The 23,515-nt window shown below is 41.0% G+C and overlaps 1 protein-coding gene across 1 annotated transcript; it reads left to right on the top strand.

Moving 5' to 3' along the window:
* The first annotated feature begins 7,953 nt into the window (after positions 1 to 7,953).
* Positions 7,954 to 9,503, top strand: olig1 (oligodendrocyte transcription factor 1). Its single transcript, XM_031280050.2, has one exon. The coding sequence runs from the start codon at positions 8,293 to 8,295 to the stop codon at positions 9,058 to 9,060; it is 768 nt and encodes a 255-aa protein (XP_031135910.1). The 5' UTR covers positions 7,954 to 8,292; the 3' UTR covers positions 9,061 to 9,503.
* The last annotated feature ends 14,012 nt before the right edge of the window (positions 9,504 to 23,515 follow it).

Here is a 23,515-nt window from a genome sequence, read left to right as displayed (position 1 = left end):
AAAATGACGTTCCCTATTCATGAAAGAAGTGGAAGAAAATGTTTTCCAACATGAACAGATCACTTAAAACTTTTAAACTCTGCCACTGGGTGCAAACTCTGGTTGTTGGAAAAAAATATATTGAGGGTTTTACTCAATACTCCACATTTTCCAAACATATGCCATAAGACGGAATTTTGAGAACATTTTAACAAAATGCTACGCAAGACATATTTCTTTAATGAACCATCTTGAGTTTTCATTAAACATCTCATGGTTTGATAGAAGTGAACATATATTCGTCATTTTCTGATTGTGATTTTTTTATTTATTTAAAAATAAGCGGAAATGTAGGGTGACAATTGGGTGTTTTAGAGGTAAAAGATGAATAAAGATCATAATTTAAAAACTTCGTGGTAGAAAGAGAAAGGCCAGCGGGTGGATGGGTGGATACACCAAACTCAAAGTTTTCTGCCTTAAGCAAAGTTTTCATTCATCCACTGATCCCATTACTATCCATTCATTCACGGCGTAGCAAATTAGAGAAATTAGCACCAATATACCTTTTCTCCCAAGCAGTGTCTTTCCCTCAGCGCTCCTGGGTCAGCTGGAAGATGTGATCCCTGCAGCGTATCCTGGTTCTGCCTCGCGGCGTCCTCACAGCTGGCTGAGCGTGAAACGTGTCCAAAGGGAGTCCAGGGACAATCCCAACCAGGCCATGTCCACAAAAATGTGAATAACATACCGACTTTGCAATAGGTTTGACAGTGCTGTACACAGGAAGGTTAAACATATAACTGCAGATACCTCACACCCACTTGGCAATCGTCTCTAACACTAAGGGTAACAACCTGCTCTCCAAATTAATTGCAGAGATCCTGGAAGGTGTTATTGGGGCAAGAAAGAAGACCAGTCAAATGATCTGGCAGGTTGAAAACAAGGTAACAGTTTATGTAAAGAATCTAAAACACTTATAGTTTAAAACAAAAAATGAGTGCACTGCAAGTACAGCAGGTCAAAGTTAAAACTGTGTTCCACATAAGTTTGGCTAACCTGGAGGTTTGTCTATAACCTGTCTGATCATCTGACTGCTCGTGTTTCTTACGTCTGACCTCTTATTAGCTATGTCGCTTGAATTTAACTTGATAAGTATGTCATTCTTACTGATAGACATGACAGACAAAAATAAAGAAAATAAACCCAAATTTAAATAACCCAAATGTATCCTAAAAATGAGAAAGGAAACAGAGTTTCAGAGTTTGTAGTAGAGAGTCAAAGTTTTGTCATTCAAGTTGAGTCTATTGCAATGATAGAACTTCCATTGCTAAAAGAAATGTATGCCAATGGATCCCAAAGATGAACCGAACGTTGTCGTCTCTTTATTTTGCATCAACATATTCAATGCCTGTTCCCCCTTCCCTCGCTAAAATGCTTCACTTTCAGAAGTCTAATTTCTGGGACGTGTATCCTCATCCATCTTACTGCTGTCAGCTTTCACGTTAACAGTGACTTTGGTGTCGCTGCAACGCCCTCCATACAGCTGGGCATAACCTCTGAAAACCCACCCTTGGCCTTGTAGCGCTAATAAAACCCCAAAAGACCTCAATCGCTTGGTGAGAAGAAGAAGAAGGCTCTGTGTTACTTTGGACAAGGATTCCTGTGGAAGTTTAGTGTCTGTGAATCCATCATTGTCACGGTTAAATAGGATCGGGGGTGTTAAGGATACTTTGTGGGGGACGGTTTAACTAACACTTTCCCATTAGCAGCCACCCTACAAATCCCTGGTGGCATTGTTTCAGAGAAGAACATCTGCTATAACAATAGACAATCATTGAGTTGGATTATGTTTGGGGTAATTTTAAATGAACGTAAGTAAGGAAAGGTTAGAGTGCTTTGGTTTGACTGTTGCAAACAAATCAATGTAAAACTTTAAATATATACTGTATATATATTTATTTATTTTAACTGTATGAGGATTTTAAGGCTTTTAATTTGAAAGTAACACATCTAGATCTTGCAAAAAATACATTAAACACAACAACACAAGCAATAAACGTCCAGACAAAAAAAAGTGTCAGTGGAGCACTTAGCGACCTGAAATATAAATGTGGCAAATGTCCATCTGTATTTAAACAACCGTGACCAACTTGGCGTGTGCAGCTATTGAGAGTGAAGCATTTAGGCTCTCTTTCACAAAGGGCCCATGGGCTAAAACCTTACACCCCTCCCACCTTCATTATCCCTGCCACACTATGATCAGCACCAAATGCCGACTATCCCAGGCCAGCGCTCACAAAGCATGCTGGGAAGGACAAAAGCAGACCTTCAGCCGATTGGTTCCACCTTATTAACAGCTTGTAATCTTCTCATGTCTTTGGCCAGGCCTCACAGAGCAGGAGTTAGGGCAAATAGACGAGTGTGTCCTCCGTTCCTGCTTTGATGCAGGGCTGCCTGTTCCTCTCTGAAAAGTCTCGTTCTGTTGTATTTCCATTGTTGCAGCTGCACCTGTTTCTCCACAGGGACACATGGAGAAAATCAGTCACTGGCAACTGTTAATTTCTCATTAGACTCTCTCTGCACATTGTAAACAGTAGACAGTTTGGGATGTAAAGCCAAGACCAGGTGCACCCCCTTGTTTAACGTTCTGGTGAACTACCTTGGAGAGATAAAATGTACACAAATACAGTTTCCAAAAAAGGATTTTGTCGAGTTTTATTGCAACTCCAACTAAATGAATTAGCTGATTTTCTCTCTGAGAGAGTCTGATTCAATATGCAAACTTGTTTTGATGTTAATTTAAGGTCTGACTTCGGCTCTTAACAGTGGTTGGATTGGAGTTTTAAAATGGATAAGGGAGCAATTGGTAAAACATTTTCATTCATTTTACATTTTCAGTCAAGTAGTAGAATTTCTGTTCATCCTTCACAAATTTCACGAGTGTTGTTTACCCACAGATTCTTTGTGCACTTTCATCTGTATTGTGTCCTAGAAGGCTGTCATCAGTCACTTCTTTGAATTAATAATCATCAATCATCAATAAATTAAGAGGGGACTTGACAGAAGCCATTGGGCAGCCTCACACCAAACTGAAAGCATGTAAAAAAAAAACAACAACATAGGGCTTTACATTGTAATTAAAGGGGCGCTATGCAGTTTTGGCCATTTCTTCGCTTTTTTCTTGCAGGTTTCTCTATAGAGCTCCCCCTACAGCTTTGGAATAGATATTTGGCAGCTCCTATGTTTACTTGTATCTGACTCCTCGCTCGGTCAGTCTGCTGTTTCCTCTTTCTCTGTTCCTCCGACAATGCTTTCCTAGTTTTCTGCTTCTTTTATGCCGGCTCAGCCATGACGATAGTTGGAAAAACTCCATCGCTACCTTGTTAGCCGGTTCCTGAATGGGTGTATGTGTGCAGTGCCGTGAAGCAATTTGCTACATCACGAGACCTGATATCACGCGATACTTCCTGACGCTGAGGCCGGCGACTCGCCAGCCGAAAGTTGCAAGGGTGTTTTTTCTGCTCACAGGCGCTAGCGGGAAGCGAGACAACCACCATTCAACCCGAAAAAAGTCATATAACCATTCCAATGACTCCGAAGCTGTTCAGTTAAAGTAAATTAAGCTAAAAAAAACTGTTCACAGTTCACTGCATAGTTCCCCTTTAAAAGTATTAATGGTGGAACAGGAATGTGGGAAGGGAAGCTGTTCCAGAGCAGCAACAGAACAAGCTTGTAAAGCAGGTTAGTAATATACTGTGAAGCTAATCCATTTAAGGCTTTAAAAACAAAAAGTTTGATTTTAAAATCAATTCTGTAATTCTCTGGTAGCCAGTGCAGGTGAGCCAGAATAGGAGCAATGTGTTCTCTTTTCCTTGATCCAGTTAAAAGTCTAGCAGCTCATTTTGAACCATTTGGAGTTGAGAAAAGGGTAAAGGGTCAGCCCCACATACAGGGAATTACAGTAATCAAGCCGAAAGGTGATAAAGCAACCAGATGATGATAAAAAATAGCTTTTATAGATTCTAAGCTGATAAAAGCTGCCCTTATTAGTTCATGTGGTTTTGAAAAAAGTGTTTGTTTACAGATCTTAGTAGGCCTAGTCTAAAAAGCAATTCATATTTGGATAGGAAATAGCCAGGTAAGAAATACCTGTGTGCTGCATGGCTGCCTTAGTCAGCTAGGAGGCCCTGTGGGCTTTTATTGTCCTCTCAAGGAACTGCTAGCCAATCAGAGAAATGTATTTTTGTTTAATTCAGGAGCTTTTGAGCAACAAGCGAGACAGTCCAGCACAAAAAGACAAGGACACCGAATATAGCTGTGTAATCGTTCCAATTTGTAGAGTCCTCCGTCCGAGGCAGCGAATACATCAACACACCATCAAGTGTCACACAAAAGAGCTCAATCAGACACCTGATGTAAATTGACTCCATTAAGTCAAGATTGTGTCCGACCAGCCTTAAGGCTTCATTTGTAAAACTGTCTCTTTATATCCAGTTAGGTGGATGTATAATTATGCCAATTTGTACTCAATTAAAGAGCCAATAGAGGTTGTTTTGTGTGTGTTTGAACAAGGAAATGTCTGCTCTGCTCTGGTGGTCCAAAATTAAGGATTCTGCTTTTATTTTTCTGTAAATTTATCCGTGATTATTTGTTAATAAAAAAGAGCATATTAAAAAATAAAAATACAAACTTCAATGAAATATTTTGATACGTTACATTTTTCCAAATGCCATTTGCAATGCAGATACTCTGTAGTTTAATAATTTAGTTTTGTTTTTATTTTGTATTTATTTAGATGAAATTGGAGGGCCATCAACCTTATTTTTTGTAAACTTGTAGAGGCAAAATATTGGTTTAAATCAGTTTGAAATGATCTGCTCCATTTACTGTAAAGAATCCTGGGATTATTTGGTTAAAATCAATTTAAAAAAGCCTTATTCATACTGGAGATGTGTGGCTTTAAAATCATAATAAACAACATGAAGAAACCACAAAAGGAAGAAAAGAAATATAAATAAATAAATAAATATGTTCATTTCAGTCCTCTTTGACAAAAAGGAATTCATAACAATTTTTTTCAGTGGTGTCACTTTGGGTGTATTTTTCATACCATATTGGGGAATAAATTGACCCAGGAGTTTGGCTGAGGTGTCTTCCTGTCTGTCAGCCGCAGGAAATGGCTCCACACAGACGAGGCATTTAGCTTCCAGGTGCAGACCCACCATTGGACGGCCTTGCCCAGATGGATAGTACTCCTTCCACCATAAAGACACTAGTCTTCCCCCTGCCCTGAAGCCACCGGTGCTCCTGCCCTGGTCCAGCCTCATCAAAAGGAGCCTGGAAGCTGGGAGGCGGATATGCTGGGCTGCTACCCCAAATCAAGCTCACTTTTCTTTCCCTTGTAAGTCGTAGATAAAAAAAAAGAAAAAAAAAAGTGGGGGAGGTGTGCTTCTCTGGTAGACACCAGCTTCTTTCTTTCTCCTCTTTTCTAACTTCTGTATGTGTGGCTCCTTGCAGGTGTCCTTTCTTTTCTTTTGACACCGAAACCAGATCCCAAAATACTGTCAAAACCATTTCGGCTTGTCTTCTTTCATTACTCAGTTTATTACCCCTCATTGTTAGACAAGCACTAGAAATCAAATTGAGCTCACAGGCACGCACACACACACACACACACACACACACACACACACACACACACACACACACACACACACACACACACACACACACATACACACACACAGACACACATGCACAAATGAATCCTGGCTGCCTGCACTCTGTTCTCCTGCAGGTGCGAGGGCCATCCGCCTGGCTCTTTTCATGAGGCCCTCCCTTTCCTGTCCGTCTGCAGCCGTCCATTCAGCTTCAATCACAGCACCAGCCGGACGCCACCGGACCACTGGCAGGGAAGGGAAGCGCCTCCACACACATCTTTCACTTGTTGAACGACAAGTGAAGAGCGGCTGGGGAGCAAAGAAAGGGTCTTCCTCCTCTGCATCTCCTTCTGCTTTCATCGTAAACAACTTGCTTTCTGTTTGTAACGGTGCTGTCCTTCCCCTCTTCCCCCCTGCCTTCCTTTTCTCCCGCTCAGATGGGCTTTACAAGGACGAGGGGGGCAGGGCAAAGGAGGAGGACGGCCAGGCTCCCTGTGCAACGGGGGGATGCTGAGGTCTTTTTGTGGCTCATGAATGGCACATTTGAGGTTTCCAGCCTTGCTCGGTGCCCCAAGCCAGCTTCACCTGTGGTTGGAGTCAATTGGCCTGTTGTCTGCCTGCCTGGAACCGTGCCCAGCTCTCTGCCAGCTAATTTGGTTAGCGTAGCCACTTAGAACAGAGCAACAATAACCTCCACCTCAAAACCATCAATTAACTCCCAGCACACAATGATGTATCCATTCACTGTTTGCCAGAACTGTTCTCTGACACGATTAATACCCATGCTAATACTGCTAATACCGGCCCTCTGTCACATAACAATGTGCTGATGATTTGAATGGCTTCCGAGTTGTTACATGGCTGTAGAATAACATTCCATTAAGCCCAGTGTTTTTGTGTGCACTTTCGATTAACTTCACACAAAGAAAAAGCAAAAGCAATGTTGCTCATGTTGTCAGGTGCTAACAAGAGCACTGGTGGCTTTGAGGCACAGCAGTGCTTTGGGCCAAATGCTAACATCAGCATGCTAACATGCTCACAATAACAATGCTAACTTGTTGATGTTTAGCAGCTAATGTTCATCACATTCACCATAATTTTAGTGTGTTAGCATGCTAACATTTGCTTATTATCACTAAAGATAAAGTACAGCTGAGGCTGATGGGACTGACATTAGTTTTGGAATTGCACAAAAGGACGTCACAATAAAAATGATGTTGTCATGCAAACAACTTGTCAGAGTTATGACAATGTCCTTGTTTACCCCCTATTATATAAATAATAATAATAATAATAATAATAATAATAATAATAATAATAATAATAATAATAATAATAATAATAATAATAATAATAATAATGAAGCTCCCAGCAAATATGATGCCAGGACCCAACCTTTTACCTTTAGATAATCCAAATGTTCAATCTGACCTTAGTAAAACTATTTAGAAATTCAATGCTCATCGCAAATGGAACAACTTACATAAAACAGACAAAAATGTATCTATCATTTCATTTGTAAATTTTAAGCTCAGATCTTCCAAATGCATTTTGACGTCATTTTCAATTGCGTATTCTATGTTGTGAGTTTAAATTCTGCTTGTTTCATTATACTGTATATATGTTTTATATTTGGTAACATCATAAAACACGGACAGGGCCTCGCTGAGAATAAAGTTACAGTACACAGTACAGTTACAATAAAATTTACAGTAAGTGTCCTGTTAAAGATAGAAGCAGCAAAAAGAATATAACGAAAAGTTCCTGTACAGCCTGAAAAACTGCCTCTTTACTTTTGCTGTCTGTCCACATCAAAAACACAGTAAATATCATTCATGAGAGTTTTTAACTTTAGTTGTGCTCATGTTCAATCTGATCTGGGTAAAATAAGTTTTAATGTTGATGCTCCATAATACAAAATTTCCAACTAACTTTCAAAACACTATTCTTCATTGTCAGCAGCATATGCTAATTAAGTATTTTAAATTGTGCTTGTGTAATGTCTAATGCTTTAATGCTGTAGTGTTCTTGTGCACAGATTTCTCTTCAAACACAGATCCTAAACTACCGGTAACTAAATAATCCACATAATTTTTTTTTCTAATATCTTGCCTTAAATCGTCCCAATTTTAAATGGGATTCGGCTGGTGTTGTCACCATCTACCAGTTCTTTCTCACTGACAAAAAAAAAAGTCAGATGTGCATATGTGTGTTTGTAAAGAATACATCATGTGTCGGGGAGGAGTTGAGCTGAGGTGGGGGTATGTGAGGGGAGCATTTAGCTCACTTTTCCACTGTGTGAGCTGTCATTCTCACCACACGCAGCTGTGGAAATGAGATAAAACTGAGCTGCCACTTTAGGAAGCTCTCATTCACTCACTTGTGCAGCCAGAAACCTCTGAAGCCAAAACGTTTGGTGACTCGTTATTGTGCTGGATGGCAGCTGTTTTCTGCAAGCAAAAGAGAGATCAACAGGTGGAGGGAATGAAAGTTTGATTTTTGCACTTTGTGGATTTTAAAAATAAGCAGAAGTGTGAAGTATTTTTGCTTTGACTATTTTTGGTTTGTATCTCAAACTTTATATTTTGCTGAAGACATTTTTAAAGAAGACTACACTGAACTACAACTCTGAATATAGCACACCACTGAACAGACTATGAATGTGCTATCAAACCCAGTGATCAGGGCCCAGGAGCAGTCTCTACCTCTCTGTGGCCCCGGGTCTGTCCAGGACTTACCCCATTGCCCTCCAGGGTTCAACCTGAGCTCCCGTCTAAACCCTGCGCCCATGCTTGGCCTCCAGAGTGGCCAAAGACCAGCCAAACCTCAGAGGGAGCTGAGCCCTGAGGAGCAGCAGGAGCTCAGAAGGAAGATCAATAGCAGGGAGAGGAAGCGGATGCAGGACTTGAACATTGCCATGGATGCCCTCAGGGAGGTCATGGTGCCATACGGCTCCTCGCCATCTTCTGCCTCCTCCTCTCAGTCCCACCAGCCTGGAGCTCCTCCAGGCCGCAGGCTTTCTAAGATCTCCACCCTGGTTCTGGCCAGGAACTACATCCTCCTCCTGGGTTCGTCTCTGCAGGAGATGCGGCGGCTGCTGGGAGAGGTAAGCGTCGGGATGGGGGTGAACACAGGACCAGTCCCCCGGCTGCTGCTCGCTGGAGGGTGGCCCCTCATCTCTGGCCCCAGTCAGCTCCTCCTCACCCAGGAGTCCCTCCTCACCACAGCAGTATCCTCCTCTTCTCCCACTTCATCGTCCTCTGCTGCTAAATGTCACCTGTTGTCTCCGGGTCCCATGGAGGCCTCACTGGCCCCTGTGCAGTGGAGCTCTGCAGGGGCCTCAGGAGGGCCTGGGTGCCCCTGTGGAGTCTGCAGACTTCCCAGATTTAGCCACTCCACTTCGGCTTCAAGATTCCCAAAATGACTTCCTGAAGTTGAAGTTTAAGAACGGACTTGATGACTGTTACATGTATGCAAATTCTTTTTATATGAATTGTTATTTTTCTAACATTTTTAACGGGTTTATAATAATTTAACTCACAATTATCCTTTGAGCTTTTTAAACCTAATGGATCTATTCTGTATTTGGTAAGCCAGTTTCTTAGTAAATATAATCCCTTTTTGTTTCAGAGATACGTTGTGTTTTATTACTTCTCTCATTTCACAAACAGAGAAATAATTGACTACTTTGTTGATCCATGTTGAAACTGTGAGCTGTAATGACTGTGTGTGTGTGTGTGTGTGTGTGTGTGTGTGTGTGTGTGTGGTGCGTTGCATCAGTATCAGCAGTATCAAAAAATATGCAGTCACAATTTTAGGGTCCTACTGGAGAGGGCCCAAACCATGGACTCTTCTGAAATAAAAAGTAAAACATTTAAGAGCAGTGAAAACCTATTCTCAGTTTCTTACTATGAGCAATGATATTCTACATGAACGGATTTCACATGAATGATTTTTGTGAATGATTTGTGTTTTTGTCTGAGCTCTTCTCGCTGGTTTGAAGTGGGCAGGCTTGTGTTATAAAAGTCAGATATCCCTCCTGTCAGCAGGCAGACTCCCCTTTCTCTGTAGCAAGTACTCAAGCTTGCTCTTTAGCAAGCATTGTGTAATTAAGCAGTCTACAATTTTCTCTAACAATTATGAAGACAAAGTAATTTAACACATACTGTATATGCTTTCATATAAATAGGGATTCCCAGAAATTACATAATGATCTTCTCCACCAACCCTGTCTCTTAGAAATGATGTTGTAAACGGCTTGTTTCCCAATTACTGTATGTTCTAAAGAGAAGCTTAATAATTGCTACTTGGATTATGTTAGGCAACATTTTTTTCGATTAATGAAGCTCTACATTTATTTACCTTACCAGAAAGGGGTGGTGGGCATCCAAAGCACAGAACTTTGACACTAGAGTTGTGCATGCGACATGGTTTAGGCACCAAAAGTCTTATGGTTAAGGTTGGTGAAAAATCATGGTTTTAATCAAATGTTAATAAAAACGACCAACGTTATTTTTCAATGTGAAAGGTAGGTTTTGGTTTACGCAACCAACTACTTGGTAAGGTTTAGGGAAAAAAACGTGGTTTGGGTTAAAATAAGCATGTCATTTTGTTGCGTTACATACGTAACTAACATACGTAGGTTACGTACAGAAGGCAATTAAAATAAGTCAACACAGACTTTTGGTTTCATAGGGACAAAAACAGCAGCCTCCTGGATGAAAGTCCTGTGTTTGTTTGACCCATCTATCCACCCAGACCTCCTCCCTACATGGACTTGGTTGCTTTTATTATTTTCCTCCCTGCACGATCTTTGTTGCTCTTTACTGTATACTGCATCATCTCAAACAGTTGAAAGCCTGGTGCGTCTCACACGGGCACTAAAGGGTGCCTTGTGCCTTAGTATCAGATGCTGAGGGCCACTGACCAAGCTGTCGTATTTGACAAGTCGGTAGTGAGAATGGGTTGACACAACATGTATTTACTTTAACCTTAACCTTAAGCAAGTGCTGTGAATGCACTTGGCATATGTTGTCAGTGAAAATTTTACTGATACGTTTGGTATCAACATTTTGTGACTTGCCAGATATGTTAATTATATATGCTGTTGATAAAAATTGTAATTGGGCTCTATACGCTCCCCCTAAAAGAATTCTGCAAAGTATTTCCTAGGGGACAGGGTTAACTCCACAGTTTGTAAAGATTAAACCCCTTTCTGGCAAATGTTGCCCTCATTTGCATAAAGTAAAGAAAATCAACTTTTGACCCCTGTCTTTTCTCAGCTCAGCTGCGTTGCCTGCTATCCCATAGTACCTTGAGAAGTGATTCACTTATAGAAACTTCTTGTTGCGCTCTACCACGTTTGTTGGGCCTTCACCATTGACGCTGATAAGAGCTGAAAAGCTTCTCCAGCACCCTCCACACCACCCCAAAATAGTGAAACAGTCCTCATCTATTCCCCTATTCATCACCCCAACAAGCAAAAGATCAAAACCCACCCGTGTAATTACTGCTCCGCAGAAAGGAGGCCTTTTGATTATTAGCCCCCTCTCTCTCCTCCATCCTCAAATTCTTGATGTTTCTCTGTGTTAAGGAGCCGGGATGGGTGATTTGGTGCTACTCATTACACTCACTCCACAATATGTTCAAACGCCCAGAAAATGTGTCTTGCTGAATGGGGTTCACTCCTGCAAACTCGCCACCCCTCTGGAAGAAAGCAGGCAGCCTTATTCTGAGCGAGAATAAGGGGCGCTGGTAGGAGGGAGGATATTCTCAGCAACAACCTGGCCCTTAGCACGGCCTGCATGAATAATAATAATGAAAATAATCATAATCATAATGCTGAAAAAATACTCAAAATAATTGCTACCACGGAATAGAGGATTATGGAGGGTAGATATGTGAATGGTGGCGAGTGAAAGGACAGGAATCTATTAGCATCAGGGAGGACAAAAGAGGAGCTGGATGCCATTAAGTGAGATTAAGCTAAATAAGGCTTGATTTTCTTACAAGGAAAAGGGAGGAAGGAGAAGAGGGTGGGAGTGAGGGGGAGGGAGGGAGGGAGAGCCTGATTCATAGATCAAAGTAAGATGGCCAAACTTCACGTCTTTCATTTACATATAGCTGCTTTATCCCTGGAGGGATTAGCTACCTTGCTATTTTCTCCGGGTTGCTCTCCATTCTGCCACCTTTTGCCCACCATCTATTTCCTCCTGCTCTCAGGATGTTCAGTCCTTCTTCTCTTCTTTTTTTGTTGAGTTTGGCTCCTTAATTTCTCCCCCCTCTCACTCTCTGCCCTTTATCCTGGTTTTTCCAAGAGGCTCTCACTTTCTCGAGTTTGGTGGTTTCATTGTTACAGCGACGCAGGGGTCTGGTCAGGCTTTGTGTTAGCACTTTAACTCATCTCCATTTCATCACTGTTGTTCAATGGGGCGAGGAGAGCTTGTAAGACAATGCACGCACACACACACACACACACACACACACACACACACACACACACACACACACACACACACACACACACACTCTCTCTCTCTCTAAAATGTACACACACATGTAGCAGCACATTTTTCTCAGTTAAAGTTTGTCATGTATTGATCTATACAGTATTTTTTCAACCTAAACCTTTCTCTGCTGCTACTATCCCAGAATTGTTACAAGAAATAAGAAATAAGACCTTATAGTTTTATCTACCTTACATTGACATCCGAGTTTGCAAGCAGAATCAGCTGAAGAGGTTGTACTTTTTAGACAAAATCTTATCATGATTAAATGTTTATTTAATTCATGTGTTGGGAGTCCAGTGTAGTTTAAACCACACAACGGTAAAGTAAGTAATGGTGTGTGTATTTTCAGTTCCTGCTTAAAGCTGTGAAAAAGGACTACTGGTTCCAGATCTCTGAATTACTGCAAAATAACAGATTTCTTTTATATGAATTTGTCTAAGTGTACTTCTGTTTGCAGCCTTGAATTGCCCCTTGAGGGCCATTCAACCTAATTATCAATCTATAACGGGACAGCTCAATAGTCGAACCTGCATTTCAAGTCAGTGCACCTTCTGTACAGTAGATGCGGTATATGAGACTGCAGGTAACCATAGCAACTGTACATGCTACAGCTACTGCGATTCAGCCAGCTATTGCTGGTGAAACTTAACATAACAATGGCTATACAAACCACTGCCTGTGGTAAATGGCTGAAGCCCAGTATCCCAGTATAAGAGATTGTCCTCCCAAGAAAAACACTTAAGAAAAAAACCCATATAGGTTTACTTTCATGCGACAAAGCCCTTGGTCGTAGAAATTATGAATTATTAACATGTACGTTCAAAAGTTGTTTTAGTCGTGCGAGAGAAAACTCAGATTGTACAGATATTCTAGCTAGCTGCCTGGATTTACCCTGCAGAGATCTGAGGAGCAGTTAACCATTAGTCCTCATAAATCCACCAGAGTTTAAAATTCCAACACAAAGAAAGCGGAAGGAAACATCGGCAAAAGACATGCTTCTGGCGGAATTTCCTGCGGCATCTGAGCAATCTCGGAAGTGGAACGTTGTGGATATAGACTTCCTTAACCAAATTGACAAATGTCAGAAAACGCTTATATGTAGTTCTGGGGGGCAAGTCCAAAATCTTTTCTTTGTTGTCTAATTTGGAGGACTTGTTACAGAGAAATTATTCTTGTATTGGATATTAACATTTATTTTTTCTTAATCATAACCACAATCTGTTGCCAAACCTTACTCATACTGTATTGTTGTGTTTTGTAGAAAGCAGAAGTTAAAACATTTTTAATGAACATAACTCAGGATTTGCAGAATCATCTAATATCAACCTTCTTGTCTGGCCAGTGTATAAGCACAATAAAACATTCTCTCACAACAAACGCTGATATTGAAAACTATAGGGACTCTGCAAAGAAAACACCACTCTGCTCCGTGGTTTGGCATTCTTTGCTATGTAAATAAGGTCACTTCATTGAACTAGTCTTTCCTGTCCGATAGAAGTCCTTACATATACTGTATACAGATTTCTACCATTCAGTAAATCATCACCTGCACAGAACCAGCAGGGGTGGAGCTTTATTCTAACACTCAATGCCAAACTGTATTCACAAAATTAGGGTTTTCAGACTTACAAACATTTGCTCATGTTGCTAAAGTGCAAAAGCTGCTACACATTTGACTTTTAAAAATAACTTTTATGTATCCATTTGGATTTCAGCTGAAGCATGTTGTTGTCACTTTACACTCCAACATGTGTCTCTAATGTGGATCGTACACATTGTCTTCCACTGTCCCCTCTCCTACAGCCTCTCATCTCAGAGTGTTGTTTGCCTCCGGCCTTTGTCGTACTGTTTCATAGCACTTAACCAGTCAACGTGGGGAGTCCTTGGCTTAGGAAGTCCTGAGCCATAAATTTCATCTTCACAATGAGCAGAGCACAGGGGCTGGTCAGGACCCCCATTTACTTTCTAACCCAGCTTTTATTCATTCGCTCCCTAAATAACATCAGGCCCTCCTATGCTGTCCCACCCTGAAATTCCCGATCCCCTCTGTCACCCCTTCTTTCTCAGACCGAGCCGATACAACAGGGTTACTGCTGAGCCCGCCGGCCCGCTCATTAAGCATCGTGTTCTCTCCCACCCATTCCTGCCCTCTGTCCTATTCACACCGCTGTCCTCATTACAACTTTACAGGCCACCATCAACCATCACCTCATTACCCCAATCGAGCGGCTAAAAGACGCGCTGAGATGGTGTGTGGTCACAGGAGACGCATTGTCTTTACACAATCTGAAATCATCTCTAAAGCTTTGCAAATAATTTGGTTTAGGAGAGATATAAGGCTGATTTTAAGTTAAATTGTACATGTTAATATTGCAGTGAAAGTGAAATAATCAGCAAAACAGTGAGCAGGAATTCACAGTTAGACACTGTGAACATAACAGAAATCGAAATAGAAATAGAAATATAAGCATTTATTTACTAAAAAATTGCAAGTGAGAGAGAAAGGGAGGATTATTGTTTAACAAGTAAGACACTATGACATCGCTAAACAGATAACAAGAGGAAACATTTAATGGAGGAAGAGGATTTGGATTTGTAGGCATAAAAAATGATACCTCAGTACATACAGTTTCCACTAAAAAGAGAAATTACTCCTCTGTTCAGGGGTTGTCCAAGTCTTTTTGGGGAGCGCAGGAACCACCAAGTGCCAGGGGAATTTCAGGGTTGGCTAGTACAGGAGGGCCCAATGTTTTAACCACTCTTCACATTTGGTATTGCAACTCCAAAATGTGTCACTTTCCTTGACATCATTGCGGAATCTGTTACAACGCTCTCAAATACCCACAATTTCACCCAACTCACAAAGGTTTTAGAAGTTTAAGGCGCTTTTGAGAGGTATAACAAAATCATTGTTTTACAGTATTTTGTGGCCACTGGTGCTGAGGTCCTCTTAGGCCACCCCTGTCTCCCTTTTGTCTCCATAAACATCATGTCTGCTCTTGTTTTCTCAGATGTATGCATTATTGTTGCTCAATGATAATCCATTTGTCAGTGCAGTTTGATGCACTGCATTGCCACTGAAGCAATTTGTTTCTGATTATCCACTAATTTCCCAGCATGCAGTGTATAGAAGGCAGGGTATATAGTACATCAGATAACTAAAGGATTGATTACCTGTCTGCACATCCATGTTCTAACACCAAATAATAAATCAGGGATCCAAAGCGAAAATAGGATTTAAGAGAGGGACACACATTTTTTTTATTGGCTGCCACATCAGAATAAAAATCTTTACTTGGTTTTCTCCAGGCCAGTCCTGGGTGTTGGGGAGTCAGAATCTATTCACTTTAAAAGGGGGGCTCTACATGCAAATAGTGTAGTTCATTGCACTTTTCTGTTGACAGCTTTGTCATGAGAAATATCAAATGTTTGCAATATTAGATATAAGTGTATCCAATTATGTGACAGTACACACGGAGTGTGGGATATGACATATGTGGCAAGTGTGCATATTGTGCCCAAATTCTGCTCAATTGTGATAATCGAAACTTGATACTATACAGCAATGAATGGGACGGATGAGAGGATGCCTGTAAAGTTATAATAAAGTCACATGTGCAGTTTGAAAATGAATGAAAACGTGGGTATGGTCCTTTTAAATGTGTGTGTTTGAGTGTGTGTCGCTGTGGCAATGAACCCCTGGCCCTCAGTTTGCCCTCTGAACCCTCGGTGGCCTTGGAAGCAGGAATTCCAGTTAACACATCACAGATCAGTTTTCTTTTCTTCTTGTTTTGTGTTTCTATCGCTTCTCGCCAAATGTTGGCTGGGTGTCGACAAGGCCTGACAGCGACCAGCCCTCTCCCGCCTCTGTTTTCCTGTCTTCTTTCTTCCCTTCCTTTCTGCCGTTCCTCTGTTTGGGCTCCTCTTTCTTGCCTCCTTTTCTGCTTAATTGAGTTGTTTGGCAGGCGGGCTTGTCAGACAGCGCTGTCTATGTGGGGAGTCTGAGGGGCAGGGGGGCACCCGCCATTGTGCTCTCAGAGACGGGTTAGTTTTTCACCATTACTGATGCATGAGTGAACATGGCCCAGATTAGGACAAGGGGGAGCTGCAGTAAAATTTTGATAATATCATAAAACGTCTATTTTGTCTAATATTTCATTATTTAGAAGAAAAGCTGCGTCCGTTTTAGTCTTATCATGCTGCAAAGTTTGTGGCTCATAAAGTCTATTTTCGTGTGAATAATATGCTGCATTTTCAATCCTGAAAATACATAATTCATTCAAATTGTAACCATAATTTATAAATTACATGACACAATACATACAAACAAAGACACATATTTTCCAATGTAATGGCGAGTTTAAAACATTATGACATTTTTTTACAATGACTATTTGAATTTGAATTAAAATGACATTTATTTGAAAACGTTACATATAATACGTCTGCATCCATTACTGAGATTTGGACCATTAAGAGACAAGAGAGTCTTCTCAGTTTTAAGTGCTCAGCAAACCCATAAATATCTTCTCCATACGAGAGTGTAAAGTGGTCTGAAGAAGGCAAACACTGACTGTGTGTGGAGTCATCAATCATGAGGACAGAGGAGAGAGAGAGAGAGAGAGAGAGATGCAGAGGAGGATTCTCATTTCACTTTTCTTTACGTTGACGAGCATGTTAGTAGTGGGATCCCATAACCAGCTTGGTGCTAAAATGACCCACTGAGACATGAAATATGTTGGCGTATGTGAGCCTGCACATTTAAAATTAAACGTATTGTCCCACAATATAAACAAAGTGACTCATAGTTGGTTGCAGCTATAACTTAAAACTACCTGTTTACTCTGTACAGATTTTTAGACCTGTAAGATTTACTATTTTAATTCATTTCCATCAGCGGTTTAGCATGTTGTAACCTAACTGCATCACTGCTGACCATTTTCCATTTGCTTCACTTTATTTCAGTACGAAAATAGAGCTAGGTACATAACAGGACAGGCCTGAAATGCCACGTCTGATTTAATCTTTTTGATTAAATATGTATAGTTCGTTTTTTGACGTGAGCACTATGGGGAGAAAACAATCTCTCTTTTATTAAGTTTATTTTGCTGTTTTTTAATAATCCTCTCAAACCGAACGATATTTCTTGAATATTTAAACAATAAATGTAAGACATTACGTTGCCTGCTTGAAGCTTCATAATATGTAGCCTGGTGCACTCTTCTCTTTGTTAGCATTATTCAAATTAATAATTTCATTGCAAAACACTTTGTTCCATTATTATTTACTTCATTATTGGTTGTATTTAATCAAGCTATAAACCCAAATATTTTTTTCCAAAAGAATAGTGTGCGGCAAGTCGGGGAATATTTCACTATTTAAGAGATTTATTTTATTAAACACATAAAGACACATTTGTTGATTTGATGTAAGTCAGCAATGTTGATATGATGTCATTCATCATTTCATCTCCCGGCAAAGACCGCAAGTTCTAACAAGACTCTGATACCAATGTCTGAAATGTAACGCAGACCAAAGTAGCAATACTGCTTCTATTGTTTTAATTGTGTTATTATTCTTTAATCTTCTTGTTGTGCGTACTGTTTGTATTTTGTGACTGTAGGAGAAGCACACTCGTGTCTTCCCTCAGGGTCCACGGACCTGTCCATCTGCTCACACACACACCAAAAACCGACAGCCAAGGGCTAAGGGAGAGTCTTTATTTGTGTGTGTGTGTGTGTGTGTGTGTGTGTGTGTGTGTGTGTGTTATAAATATAAGGTTTTTGAAGGGTTGGGTGTGTAGTCAGTTTACATGGTACAAGGTCTGGACCAGAGCCACTAGACTTCAGCTCCCTCCCAAAGGCTGCCTCACCTCTCCTTACTTTAAATCGCACACACACACACACACACACACACACACACACACACACACAAACACACACACACACACACACACACACACACACACACACACACACACTGCTCTGACAGCTACAACCCCCCCAAACACACACACTTGTGCCATCACACAGCCGTTCTCTTTCTGCTGACCAGCAGAAAATGTGGACAACTCAACCCAAGGACAGTGTGTGTGCGCGTGTGTGTGTGTGTGTGTGTGTGTGTGTGTGTGTGTGTGTGTGTGTGCGTGCGTGTGCGTGTGCGTGCGTGTGCGTGTGCGTGTGTGTGTGTGTGTGTGTGTGTGTGTGTGTGTGTGTGTGTGCGTGCGTGCATGCAGGGGTTAGGGGGAGGCACAGCATACTCCTCCTCTCCTCCAACCTGCTGGAATGCCAAAACCAGCCGGCAGGGTCAACGCAGGAGTCAAAACACTTCAGAGGAACGAGGAGAGGCCAAGCAGCGTTGTGCATTTTTATCACACAGGTACATGATTTTGACCCATTGAACAATAAACTGAAATGACTTTACTTTGAAGCCTTGAAAAAGCTCCGCCGTAAGTTAAAAGGTGGAAAACGTGTGTTGGCTGTGCTGCTTTAGAGGTCAGAAATGAGGGAAAACTCACCTGGATGCACTTGAACACTGATGAACAGTGTGTTTGTCTTATAACTGTAGTTTAGCAGAATTTTCGTAGTGATATTCATTCATTCACATTACAGAAGAGTGTATTTCTTATCAACACTGTTGTCAGTCATTCCTGCAATGCAGGCACAGCTTACAACTTGTATATCATTGAAAATAATGCCCATAACAGTGTTTTAATTGACATTTAAATACATCAGCACAGTAAACCGAGGCAGCTGACTCTGATCCAAAAGTAGAAGTACCTTGTCAGTCTGGTCTAATTTTGACTAAACTAGATTTTGTGTAACCTTGCTCTGCTGAGTGAGAAGCAACACTAACAGAACGTTTCCCTTTGGATCCATTTTCCTCATGAACAAAGCTATCCACGACCAACAGTAGGAACTGCACGACATGCAAACTTGTTTTTTCATCACATATCACAAAAGCACCCCCTTTTTGTTTCACGAAGATGCCCAAATTAACTTTGCTGTGCCATTTTGTAGTGCGATCAGGCTAAAAAAATAAATTTTCAGTTCTATAAGAAAGTGAAACATGAGCTGTTTTAATGCATAAAGAAATAAGTATTGCTTTTTTTCTGGAGATGACAGGCTCTGCTTTTCAGATTAATGTGAAGAAGACACACTTGTACAATAGCACTCTCCATGACAACGTTTTGGAAACATTTAAATGCGATGTGCATTTACAGAAAGGATGTAGATATTCAGAAAATAGAGAGGTAGTGTTAAACAGAAAAAAGGTTTATACCTCTGTGTTAAAGATCTGTTGGATTTGGGCTGTTTGTATAAGCATTCTATTTTGGACTATAATTCTGAATGTGCAAAATAAACTCTGCTGTAAAGGCGGCAACTAATGGGTACTGAAGCATTGCAGTGTGTGTGTGTGTGTGTGTGTGTGTGTGTGTGTGTGTGTGTGTGTGTGTGTGTGTGTGTTGGGCAGTGTACCTACCATCCTGAGTCCTCTGTTGGGAAGGGCATGGTCCATTCCTCCTGTGTGCAGGTGTCATGGCTGGACCTCTTCATTTGCATATATTTGCATGCTGTCAAACGGAGCTGCTGCTGACAGCTTCCAGAGCCGACTGTCTTCCTGGACCCCGGCCCAATCCTGTCGGCATGGTTACACGGCACGGTTATAGCGTGGCGCGGCAGGCTCACGGCCAGGCCGATCAGCCCTGATGAGAGCTTGAGAGCTTCAGGGAGACGTCTATCAGCGGACAGACATCAACTCACACCAACAACCTCCAAATGTCACTGAGTGAGGGCATGAAAAATACGAGTACATATGGATTGTGGTTTTGGTTAATATTAATAAACATGTTTTACTGTCTTGTGCTTTAAGTCACTGCAGACTTTTCTCTATATCGTACCAAGACCCTTATCTTTACCCCTAACCAAGTGCTGTGACGGCCCAAACAACCATACAAAAGTTTAATATTTGTAGTTGCTGCACGCAGATATCAAATTGCATTATCGGATATAAACAAATTAAATATGTTATCAGTGAACATTTCACTGATAAGTTCAGTATCACCATTTTGCGACTTGACAGATACGTTGATTTCCTCGTCATATTAATAGAAAAAATAATACGGGCAGCACTGAGCTTCCTCCTAAATGTATTTGTTGTTGCAAATTAGTAATATATGAACATGATTTATAGATAGGGGAAACTGTCTGTCTGTAATGTAATGAATGTGAAATGCAAGAAGTAGGAATGACACATCAAACTGTACCATCATGCTTCCTGGGGGGTTTGGAGCTACGGCCCAAGAATGTGATGTAGGAGCCTGAGTTCTATAAATATAAATAGTTCCTGTGTTTCTGATAAAGTTCCTGTAGTGGTAAGGGGTATTATTGTTAAAGAAGTAATCAGAATTCACAGTAACTTCACTTGTAGAGAGACGTTTGGGGATAAACAATTTGGGATTGTAACTTCAGTAGTTTGAACACTTGAACATATCAACCAGCATGATAACAGACCTTAAACTATGGCCATTGGAAATACTGCATCAAAATGCAGTCTATCAAGCCACGTTTTTTATTCTAAATGAGTGCAAAAGAACAGTGATAATATTGATGAAACTCAAATAATTTCATGCAAAAAAAATAACATCTTTTTTAAGGACATCCGCTGGAAGAAGAGCCGCAGAATTTGATCTTTCTTTCATCAGAGCTTCCACTCAACTCTCTCCCTCCAACCTTAACAATTAAAAAAACAAACTGAAGGTGAATCCACTGTCCATTCTCCCTCTCTAAAATAAACTGCCCTCTACCCCCCTCCTCTCTCTTCCTTCTGTCTCCATCCATTCTGCTTTTGGCAGTCATGCCGGGACCTTTCAGAATGACTTGTTTGGCCCCAGATTTTCTGGACATTAGGCGCCAAGAGACACAGAAGCCAAAGAGTCAAAACGGGCTTTCTCCTCAGTTCCTCCAGCCCTCTCATCGCTGCCTCCTCGGCGGGTGTTTGTCATCCCCTGCTGAGCCAAACAGACGTGTGTTTACCAGTTTACTGTAGCTGGCCGGGGAGGCTTGTCGGTGTGCAGGCCAGCGCTTTGTCTCTCACACTGTGAAACACAACAGCAGTTAGACTTCTCCCTGACAGCATGCTAATCGTCTGATTTAACTCTCCCATGTTTAATCATGAGGGGAAATGAAGGGAGAGAGAGAGAGAGAGAGATTATGATAATTGCTTCAAAGTTGTATTGTGTTGGATCCCATCTGTACACTTTTAGAATGAGGTGTCACTTTCAACATGTCTGTGTCTTTTCAGTGCAAACAAACATACAGTGCAGGAGACTAGAAATGTTTTTCACTCTTACATTTTTCTCAGAACCTTAAATGACATGTTTGTATTTGTGGGACGATGGTGTATGAACCTTCCACGAGGATCAGTTTAATGTAAATCTGTCAAAAAGTAAATTAAGTATTGTGATCAAGCCGTTAAGCTGCACTCACATATATTTGCATGTACACATATTGTTTTAATAATCACAGTAATATGTCACATTTATATAGCTATTTTCTGTGTACTCAATGGCACTTTACAGCATAAAAGAAAACACACATACAAGATGAAGAAGGTGACTGAAAGACCTTGGCATCATTGGACCCTGGGCAACAAAAGGAAGTGGACTGGTGGAGGAGATCAGAGAGCTGGGGAGATGCTAGTTACAGATATCTTGTCGGTCATGGGAAGGATTTTATAGTTGAATCAGCAAACCAGTGGAGAACTAGTGTAATTCGGTCTCTTGAGTGAATACGGGTGAGCAAATGGCCAGCAAAGTTGTGAACATACATGCTTTGCTAGTGTTGCCATAGAATATACGGTTGCTGCAGTAATCCAGCCTGAATGTTGTGAAAGCATGGACGAGTGATTCTGCAGCAGTAAATGACAGTTTGGGTCAGAGGCAGGCAACGTTGCAGAGGTGGAAGAAGGTTGTTTAAGTTATCTGGTTTGGGGATCTGGGGTTGTGGTTAACTCTGAGGCTGCAGTCTTGGAGGGAGGGTGTAAAGTGGAGCCGTTTTGCTGTTGGGCAGGTGGGAAGAGTATAGCAGGTGGCAGCAGAGAGGGTTTATGTCAGGGGTGTCAAACATACGGCCCGTGGACCAGAAACGGCCCGCCAAAGGGTCCAATCAGGCCCACTGGATGACTTTGTAAAGTGTGAAAATTGCAGAGAAGTAATTAGTTCCAATTCCGAATTTACCACCTTAATGTTAGAGAATATCCAAGTTCTTTTTCTGTAAATTTATGACTTTAATCTAGGAAATTCAGAGTTTTTTCTCGGAATATTACCCCTCTCTTACCTCTTACGGGTCTGTAACATTATTTTAAACTACTTTGGCCTTACAACGCTATCGTAGCAGAAGCAACTTGCATTTGCCAACATCAAGCTGACAAGAAACTCTGCAGCAGATAAAGTTTCTGATCTTACTGGAGTGGTTTACTGGTCTGGCACACTTAGGGGTATCAGACCCATGAACTAAACTGAGTTTGACACGCCTGGTTTATGTAAAGTGGAAAACGAAGGACATGGCAACATAGAACAATGACCATGTTTCACGACTAGGGCTGTCAAATTTTTTCTGTCAAACGATAATTTCTCTTCTTAGTTAATCGCGATTAATCGCATGTTTTATCACATCATTAAAATTCTATTATTTTGCATTTCAGAACTGTTTTTAAGTACATGTTAACAATGGAAAGCAATTCTTACCAGTGTATCTTGATTGGGAATCAAATTAATGCAAAGAAAGGTACTTTATGAAGTTGACTTTAAGATTTGTATTTGTTTATTATTTATTTACTGTAAACAAAAGAAAAATGTGTGAATCTGTCATTATTGCACAACTCAGAACATGCCAACCATAGTACGTCTTTAAGACCCGAGTCTTCTATAATGCTGACAGGTCTGCAGTTAGTTGCCACCCATTTTGCAAGAGCTGTAGTAAGTTTTTTTGGATTAGTTTCATCCACAGGTTGGCAAGAAGCACTCTCCAAAATAGTGCTTTGCCTGAGCCCGCTAGCATTAACCTGAGTCACGTTAAATGTACTATGCTTAGCTCGTAGGTAGTAGCTTAAGCTTGACATGCTTCGGTGATATTTTAATTTGGCTTTACACAGTGTGCATATTGCTTTCGATTTGTCTACTGAGCCGTCCGGGAGTTTTGGAAAATAAAAAGCGCCATTCAGAATTGGGTTGCTGCTGTCTTTCTCCATCATGCCTGCAGCCTGCAGCAGTAGGATGTGTTATGAGGAAGTATGGCAGCTTGATGATAAGTAAAGGTGCGGCAAAGGGTCAAAATAGTAGCCTAGCTAGATTCTAGTGATTTTAGAACA

Source organism: Sander lucioperca, chromosome 8 (assembly GCF_008315115.2).
Source record: "Sander lucioperca isolate FBNREF2018 chromosome 8, SLUC_FBN_1.2, whole genome shotgun sequence".
Classification (NCBI taxonomy): Eukaryota; Metazoa; Chordata; class Actinopteri; order Perciformes; family Percidae; genus Sander; species Sander lucioperca.
This window is presented reverse-complemented; position numbering and strand designations above follow the sequence as displayed.